Here is a 9,306-nt window from a genome sequence, read left to right on the forward strand (position 1 = left end):
TTATCTCTCTCCCTCTACCTAGCATGACGGGGTTGTGTATCCGTATACGGGAATTTTATTTAGCCTTAGACAGGCGCCACCAACACCGCACGCGTTGCTGGCATATGCAGCGCTATACCTGTACAGCCGCCGCCTCTGCTCCGCTCCACAACGTTTTAGGGAATGGAAGGCGGCTACCTGCATCATTGTCAAGACAGACAGTGTCCAGGGCCCTCCATTCGAGATGCTTGGAAGCACACGCCGCGAGTGTGTGGGTATGCAGTCTGATTTCTGATTTCTGATTTCTAATTTCTGAATTCCGGTTCTGGAAAGGCCTCTATTAGAGATGCAGGGAACACAGTCCCGCGTATATGTTATTGTGTGAAAGCCCACCCCCAGCATCCAGTTGACTCTGCCCAGTCAACGTTTGTGTCGAGCCTACTCCTGGTCTGCTCGGAGCAGGTTTCAATAAAGATAATAGGGTCCATCCATGATTGTACATATATGTATATAATATGATTCATCCGCGTCACATCTCCGTGGGGTTGCATCCACTTTCCTATGTTGGACGGACTCTGTGTGTGTGTGTGTGACCTCTTTTCCGCAGGTCTGGTGGAATCTGCAACCTTCCATGTACCCTATGTCGCGCCTTAGCAAAACCATCGTGTGGCTCAGGAGTGTCCTTCAATGGTGTATCTCATGGAGTCGGAGGGCATCGATCCCCCTACCTCCCGCAATCTACCTGCGGCGCTCAGCTTCATGGTCGCATCATGCTAAGCGGGCGCTCTACCATTTGAGCTACGACCCCACATGCTTGTCCTGTGCGCTCGATGAGGGGTTTGAACCGCCGACCTTACGGTTAACAGCCGTACGCTCTACCGACTGAGCTAACCGAGCCGGCCGGAACGGGTTGTGTCGTACTGTACGACGCGTACAGCAGTGTTTGGTGCATAACGTGCCGTACGACAGCTACTATGCAACCTGCAATCAGGTTACAATTAGGTTATTATAAATGTAGGTTGTACAGGTTACTCCTACATGGAGGTTTGCCATCAACAATGCTTCATCAGCAACTAGCTGCAAACAGGGCTCTATGGCCTTTGATTCGTCGGGTCCGCGCGAGCCCACTAGCAGGATGACGACCTACAGTTCATCGTGGTGAGACGCCTTTCCTTACCAATGATGATCAATGGCTGTATGGGCTGTGGCTACGCACATGCCTTCCACACAATGGCGGCCGGCAGTAGTATGCACGAAACGCGAGCTGCTTTGGGCTGCTTTGGGCGGGACGTGGGACGGAGTTGGTAACTGACATGGCGTACCATGGGAGCGTTGTTCTAGATTGGTTTTGTTCTAGACCCGACTGTGGACACACAGCGTCCAGGCTTGTGCCTTTGAAAGGCACAATCGCTGGTTCGATACATGCTGGGGGATGTCGCGGTCTCCTGTCACCCGAGCGGGGGCTGACACGTGGAAGTTCTTGATGATTTCGTCGGTCCAGATATCACCTGCGTCGATGGCATGTCCGCTCTGAGCCTACAGTCGACAACGGCCCATCCCTGACGGGAGGTGGTCGTGGTTGATGATTAATCCGGAAACGCGTGAGGCAGTAACCTGAGCAGCGAAAACGGGTAGCTGCGGGCGGCAGACGGATTGCATGCTTGAGTAGGTGGCTGGGCCACCCGGCGAGTCCTCTCAGAGGCAACCAACTGTTTTCGTGCTCCTCTGTGTGTGTACTGTCTTGGCAATCTTCTGTATGTGTACTGGCTTGCCACTTTTCGGTGTGTATGAGCCGCACTCTCCTGTAGCGTGCAGCTCTGAAAAGTGTCAATGCAAACCGCAAAGATGTCTGTCTACGTAGGCAAAGCCGAGCACAGGCATGTGACACAAGGTGCAAGCCTAGGGACTGGCAACATTCCTGAACGAGCGCAAATGAGCAATGGAGGAGAACATGGGATGAAGACGAGGACAATGGTGACGATGGTGGTGACGATGATGGTGACGATGATGGTGACGATGATGGTGACGTGGATGATGACAAATATAGTAGGATGAGGAGGATGCACCACGGGGCATGATACGGTTAACAGCCGTACGCTCTACCGACTGAGCTAACCGAGCCGGCCGGAATGGGTTGTGTCGTGCTGTACGACACGTACAGCAGTGTTTGGTGCAGAACATGCCGTACGACAGCTACTATGCAACGAGAACATGGGATGAAAATGTCAAATTATGACCGGATCCATGACCACATACATGACCAAATCCAAGACCACCTGGGCAACTGCAATGAGGTCGCACTTCGTTTTCTGCCGCGACTCCCGGCCAGGCCGGCAGACGATCTGTTTGTGCTCAACGGCCGTGACCTAGCAGCCGTTGGTGACCCACTGCAGCACCCCAGCCCAGGCGTCGTCCCACTAAAAACTTGTGTATACCTGCGCCGCTTTCAGCCGGCCACCTATGCGCAGCCGCCGACAGGCAAGGCGACAGTGTCCCAATGGGCAGCCAGCCGAGGACGAGACGTTCTTAATTGGCTATTGGATCGTGACGCAGACGTCATCCGGCTGGTGGATTAACAGCGGCAGGGCAGTGACCCGGATGGCCAGCTGCTGACCCGCTTATCGCACTACTTTTGCACAACCGGGGCCCAACAAGTCTGGTGCACGCAAGCTGCTGCGCTTCCTGTAGTCTCGGGTCCTACAGCCATCCCAATGGACCGCACTGCTGCACACCGGGGAGCATGGCCCATGAGTTGTGACGACACGCAATGACGCCCGGCACCTGCTCAACGGCCGCCTGCTCATGCTGCAGGCCGCACGGCGCAGCAAGCTGCTCATTCGGTGGCGGGCAGTCGATTCTCTGGTTTCGCACAGCAGGCAGCCCAGTGCGGAGGGTGTGCCCGTGTCAGGTCGGCTTCGGGACTTGGCACAGCAGCTGCCGGCTCAACAGCTTGACGGCTTGACCGCATCAACACTGTACTACGACGGAGCACTGTTTTAATTCCGGTTAATGGCGTGTGGAATCTGCGGTATGCACCACTGGCGCTGCTGGTGCAGCCGGACGGCTTGCCACCTACCACCCAGCTGCTCCCCGAGGACTTCAACAGGGCGCACAACACGGCCGGCCTAGTGCCGGTGCTCCCAGTAGACAGCAGCACCCTGAACATCACCCTGCCTGAGCCTGCGGACTTCACGGACGGCAGGGCGCCAGTAACCAGCGTACTGCTCAAGCGCAGGAACATACCAGCAACACCTGCTCTGGCAGTCACAGGTATGTGTTGCATCAGGTGCTCACAACACAGCACGAATTCCACCAGTCCCAGTGTGGGGCCATAGAAACCTGATGTATACGAACCTCTAGAACCTCTCTTTTCTCATGGTGTTGAGACCTGCTCCCAACAAATCTGGACACCAGATAACATGCTTCCCCTTCCTCTGTCCCCTTCCTCTGTTTGTCTCCTCAAATTACTATGCGCAAGGCTTGAGCTTTGGATCCGAACCGTGGGTCATCGATCTGGAGCAACCTCCCAGGGGCCTGGCGCGCGCATCCATAGATGTCATGCTCACATGCTACACCAAGGCGTCTCACGTTCACCAAATGCAAGAGGAAAGACAGCGTGTGGCTGCTGTTCCCACTCTCGAAAGCCTGCCATACAGGTTGGCACACCTGCCCCCGCTGGGCCGCCTTTAACGGCAGGGGAGGAGGCGGCAGGGAATAGATGCAGCAGGGGAGAAGGCGGCAGGCGAGGAGCGGCAGGGGATAGAGGCGGCAGGGGATAGAGGCGGCAGGGGATAGAGGCGGCAGGGGATAGAGGCGGCAGGGGATAGAGGCGGCAGGGGATAGAGGCGGCAGGGGATAGAGGCGGCAGGGGATAGAGGCGGCAGGGGATAGAGGCGGCAGGGGATAGAGGCGGCAGGGGATAGAGGCGGCAAGGGACAGAGGTGGCAGGGGATAGAGGCCGCAGGCGACGAGTGGCAGAAGATAAAGACGACAGAGGAGGAAACATTTGCCTGTTCGACTCCGAGCCGAGATACAGCATCTTACTTTTTCTGTCAGATCTGACAAATCATCGTCTTCATCTCAAATCTCAGGCGACTCGTTTTCGCCAGCTTTTGTGAGAAGTTGCTTCTCCAAGTCCAAGGCGGGTCCCGTGGGAAGGTGACGTCGTGCACATGTATGCCCTAGGCTTGATGACGTCACGTCATGCACATGGTTCCGGGCTCCGCTCCATTGGATCAGTAGGTTTTGGGATTTGGGATGACTTCTTCGTTCGTACATTCGTACATTTCTGGACGAAAATCCTGAGTATGACTAAAGCACCCATAGCAGCACCTTCCATTTAGTGCTTCGTTAAGATTTTAAGAGTGCAATGGATAAAATAGAATTTCATCCGTTGTAGTCTGTAGCTACCTGATGACATCAAGACATGATGATGCTGGTTCGGACCAGCACCCAACAGAAGTTCGCCGATGTGCGCAACGCGTGGGGGCCGGCCGCCATGGTGTCACCGGAGCCTCTCCAAGTCGTGCACGCAGTGGCTGGTTGCAAGGACTTGGGCGGATTGCTGCTTTACCACAGCAGCAGCCGTCACAAGCTCAGGATGAGAGGCAGCTTGGCAGCGCATGGAGGATGCGATTGTTACAGTGGACCCCGAACATCCCTCAACAACATCAGTACCCATCTCCCCCACGACGTGATTTATGGTGCTGACGGATTGTTCGACATACTTCACAACTCTCTACTCATTCACTCATGTGCGCAACTCACGAAAGAAAGATTCTTTGCTTCCAGTTGAAAAAGAGAGAGTTTGTGCACAGGTGATACATACATACACACATACACGCATGCATGCATACATTACAGTGCAAAAGAGGTTTGCATCCTTTTTAATCAGAAGGGATTGTTTGTGATCCGAATCCAAACCAACACCACAATTCAAATTCGAAATTTCAAACCCCATGCATCCGACAGCCAAGGCCCCCAAACATCACAAGCATACACACACACACACACACACACCGCAGATACCAGACAGACATCCCCGAAAAGCCCAAACATCTCAAATCCTCCACGCCAGCTTCAACGCAGCCCTGCATACCAAAACCCATAAGGCCTTCCTTCGCTCACCTTTGCATCCGCATCTAACGTGAATTCAACATATGAAAAAACGGTTGGTGCAGCAGCGCAGTAGCGCCCCAATGGCCCCTAAGCAGCTCCGCAATCAACTCCCAGCCCGATCGGCGGCCCTCATCCAGAAAGGCCACCAGACGGCTCAATGACGGATCAGCTGCACAATACAGTCGAAATGCCGCCACGTCGCCGCGGTAAGTCTCAAACAGCAGCCGCTCCAGTGAGGTGCGCGTCAGGGGCCCGATGGGGTATTTGGTGGTGGAGGTGAAGGTGCCGGCGCAATACACTTCCAGGAGAGTCAGGGCTACTGCCTGCGGGGCAGGCGGGTGTTTGGGGGCTCAGGGGTTTGGTTTCGGAGGGAGAGATATTTCAATGTTTGCCGGGGACGTTTGGTGATTGGGGGATAGTGGTTGGCGGTTGATGATTGGCACGGTTGGAAAGGGTGCAATTTAAGTAAGAATGGGTTCATAACCAACTTATAACGAACACCATGTCAGCTGTCACCCTACACTCGGCCGCAAACTGTAACCCTAGGCCCCTACGCTCCGCCGCAAACTGTAACCCTCATCGCCCCCTCCAAATAACACACATTAAATAAAATCAGTTCTATTGGATAAAGACGTGTATCCATCATGATTTGTACACACATACACACATGTTATCGGACGATGTGGGTTCGGATCCCACCGCTGGTCCCCCGCCCCCGGGTGAAATAGATCGGGGTGATGAATGCTGATGTGAAACAGTGTGTTTTCCTCCAATGCGCTGGGCGGCTGGAGGGGGAGCTCATCATGAACATCTAGACACTGCCGCATAGTAGAGTAGAGGAGTAATACTGCATAGCGACCGGACCAGGCTGCATTCCAGATGATGGTGGTTGGAAAACGAAACCAGGCGACGGCCATATTCGCAAGGATAGGGTGGCGATTGGCACCGGTGTGAGTGCATTGGTAGATCGCGCAGCTGTAGAGCTGTACAACATAGAGGACGGTTAGGACTCTGGCCAATATAGTATAACGCCCTTCCAATGATGGAGTGCTTCGGTGGTCGCTCTCATTCCCATTGGGGTATGGTTAGGTGCCCCTGGCCAGCATCAGGCCCGGATCCATATGTAACAGATATACACATATACACACATACACACGCGCGCGCATATACCTGCAGGTCATTTTTTTGGCCCTTCCGTGAGGTGGTGTAAAGTTCTGCAATGGCCGCAGTGAGTGGACATGCATGCGAAAGAGTGTCAGCTCGGGAGCGACAGGTTTTCGAGTATCACAGTTTTTCCCAAGATCCTAAACTTCCTGACCTGGCGATCTGGCGATCAGAAAGAAAGATGGACAGAGAGACCTGTACCACTAAACCCCCAAAACCGTCCCCTCCCTCCTGCCCTGAAACTCAACTTCTCAAAACCCGGACCAACCCCGCACACACTTCCCCTCAATCCACTTGCCTCCTATCACACCCCAACCTCCCCCTCCTCCAACCCTAAAAGCCCTTAATAAAACACCAAGTAATCACTATCATCACTCCCAGCCAAATTTCCCTCTTCTCCACCCACCCACCCACCCACCCACCCACTCACCCACGGGCTCCAGGCGACCAAATCCAAAGTTCTCCAGTTTGACAACTAACGCATCCGCGTTCGCATCGCGAGTGGAGCTCAGAAGCACGGTGCGGCTAGAGATCGACCCGTGGGTCACTCCCGCGTCATGGAAGTCCGACACGGCATCCAGCAGAGCGCGAGACAGTACTCGCAGCCAGTAGTAACGAGCACGCCAGGCCTCTGCCTCGGCCACCTCGCTGAACGTACGAATGTACGATAAATGCACGATGTGGAAAGAAGATGAAACGGCCATGCATGTCACGTTACGACAAAGGTCAACTGGTCAATAAACGACGAAAATCGATAATCGAAGTAGAGCGGGACACAAGCCGCCCACTCACCCACTGCGGCACAGCGACCGGAACAAATCGATCAACTTGCCAGGCTGGGCACCGGCCCACATAGGCTCCCTTTCACCGACAGAACCAAAATTGTATACTTGATTGGAGATGGCGAGAAGGGGCGAGAAGGGGAGAATGTACGGCACCACCGAGCCCTCTAGCTTCGCAGCACATCAACTATATAGGAATATTCTCTACCGCACCCTCGCTCGCCCCCAAACCACCTCCATACCCATATCACCTTCACCTAGCAGTTGTCCTCTGCTCGCTCACTCATTTGCTCATTCCCGCGCTCACTCACTCACTCGCTCGCTCGCTTGCTCACTCACCACTCACTCACTCACTCACTCACTCACTCACTCACTCACTCACTCGCTCGCCCACCCACTCACGTCCGCCTGAAATACGACGTTGCTCCCTCCGGCGGTTGTACAAATCCCAGGTACATGTAGAGGGGCATCAGTTTCTCATACCGATACACGAGCCACACGCTGGCCGCCGCGGAGTCCAGGGATACCGACGCGGCTTCCTTGGGCGCCGAGGGTGGCGAAACAAAATACCCCAGCAGTGGCACCACGCGGGGACGACGGCGGAGGGGGGCTATGGCGGCCTGAGCGGGGGAGGGAGGAGAGAGGAAGGGACGGGGGGTGGAGACATGGTAAGGCCCTCACCAATAGAGGTTGCTCGTTGGTGGTAAGAGGAGACAGGAAACATGTCGCGATGTTCCTGACTTCGGACCCGTTTTCTTCACAACCGTATTTGGGATCATTTTCACGTATTAAGTCATTGCTGGTCCATATTGAGAGTATTGAATTACTTATAATGAACAAGCCGTCTGAGCAAGCTTTCATCAACTTTGACTCTATGTACGGCAACACGTTTCCGAGCCGAGCTGTGTGAAGCATCACTGCTCCCATCCAAGCGTCAAAAGCATTTTAGGTGGTCACCACTCCCGGGGGGGTATGTGGCCCCCAATTTCCTGGCGACCACCTGGTTACGGGTTACTGGCAGGTGACGCGAAATAATACTGGCAGGTGACACACCACCTTCTGGAAGGGAAATATTTTTTCAGTAACCAATTGGTCACTAGTAACCACTTTTAAAAACACTGGGTAAGGGGGCGGCGGGGAAGTGGTGCGGATGGGCGAATGAGGGGAAAAGGCGATTAAGGGGAAAAAAGGGAAGGGGACGAGCGGCGGGATGCACCTCGGAAGGTGGGGTAAGTGGAGGGGAAGAGGAGGGGTGTTGTGCGCTGTGTATGGGAACTGCCCGTGGGCCGGGGCCATATGGGTATATCCAGATACGCCCACAATCCCTGTGTCGTACCTCGTACAGGTCCTCAGGCCGATTGAAGAGTTTGGACAGGATGAGCAGCTCGTTGAGGGCCATTGCGCGGGCCACCGGAAGATACTCCTGTACGGCAGTACGGGTGCACGGCAACAGTAGGTCCGTGTGGCGTTGTGGTGGGCGGGGCGTGCAATGTTGACAATCATCATCATCGCGAGGGGGCGGCAGTGGCAGTGGCAGTGGCGGCGAGGCTGGCCAGGGACCCCTAGCTAGCCATAAATGGTGCACTGAGTCGTACAATCGCGGGACGGAGAGAGGGTGAGGTTGCTAGCGACATCGTACTCCCACCCATACATACCCATACACACATACACACGCTTCGGTAAAGTTATCCGTGTACCACCAGCGGCATTTCCCTCAGCACGGTTTAGGTCATTACAAATACACACATACACACACGCACACAAATACACGCGCACTCACACACACACACACACACACACACGCACACACACACACACACGCGCGCGCACACGCGCACACACACACGCGCGCGCACACGCGCACACACACACGCGCGCGCACACGCGCACACACACACGCAGACACACACGCGCACACGCACACACACACACACACACGCGCGCGCACACGCACACACACACTCACACGCACACACACATACACACACGCACACGCACACACGCAGCTGCAGGTACGTGCGCCCGTAGGGCAGGATGAGGGTGTGTTGATGTGACCATCTGGGGGACGTAATGGGCCCCAGAGGAAGGCAAGGCAAAACAAACTGCAGAAAGCGTGCAGATACCACGACCACGAAATACACATGTACCCACGTCCGTACCCGTACCCGTACGGTCTGTCCGTATCCCCTATCCCGTACCTTGAGTAGCACGGTCACTGCCTGCTGCATGGGCTGGCGGGGCAGGAAGACTGCCATTACGCGGT

General features: G+C 55.1%; 2 protein-coding genes across 2 annotated transcripts in view; one reads left to right on the top strand and one right to left on the bottom strand.

Annotated features, from left to right (window-relative positions):
* Positions 1-1,072: 1,072 nt before the first annotated feature.
* VOLCADRAFT_100025 (uncharacterized protein) lies at positions 1,073-3,697 on the top strand (the record flags this gene model as incomplete). The annotated part of the gene is made up of 5 exons (XM_002958662.1): positions 1,073-1,137; positions 2,448-2,546; positions 2,791-2,887; positions 3,036-3,249; positions 3,636-3,697. 5 exons carry the CDS (start codon positions 1,073-1,075, stop codon positions 3,695-3,697), a joined length of 537 nt encoding a protein of 178 aa, XP_002958708.1.
* A 1,127-nt stretch (positions 3,698-4,824) lies between these two features.
* The window catches only part of VOLCADRAFT_108275 (uncharacterized protein), a 6,993-nt gene continuing 2,511 nt past the window's right edge, over positions 4,825-9,306 (bottom strand). Inside the window, exons 3-8 of the mRNA XM_002958673.1 lie at positions 9,242-9,306; positions 8,380-8,466; positions 7,446-7,663; positions 6,692-6,909; positions 6,268-6,311; positions 4,825-5,420 (exon numbers count right to left, since the gene is read on the bottom strand). Coding sequence (XP_002958719.1) covers positions 5,121-5,420; positions 6,268-6,311; positions 6,692-6,909; positions 7,446-7,663; positions 8,380-8,466; positions 9,242-9,306 — 932 coding nt within the window. The 3' untranslated portion in view covers positions 4,825-5,120. The remainder of the gene's footprint in view (positions 5,421-6,267; positions 6,312-6,691; positions 6,910-7,445; positions 7,664-8,379; positions 8,467-9,241) is intronic.

Source organism: Volvox carteri (genome assembly GCF_000143455.1).
Source record: "Volvox carteri f. nagariensis unplaced genomic scaffold VOLCAscaffold_102, whole genome shotgun sequence".
In the NCBI taxonomy this organism is placed as follows: domain Eukaryota; kingdom Viridiplantae; phylum Chlorophyta; class Chlorophyceae; order Chlamydomonadales; family Volvocaceae; genus Volvox; species Volvox carteri.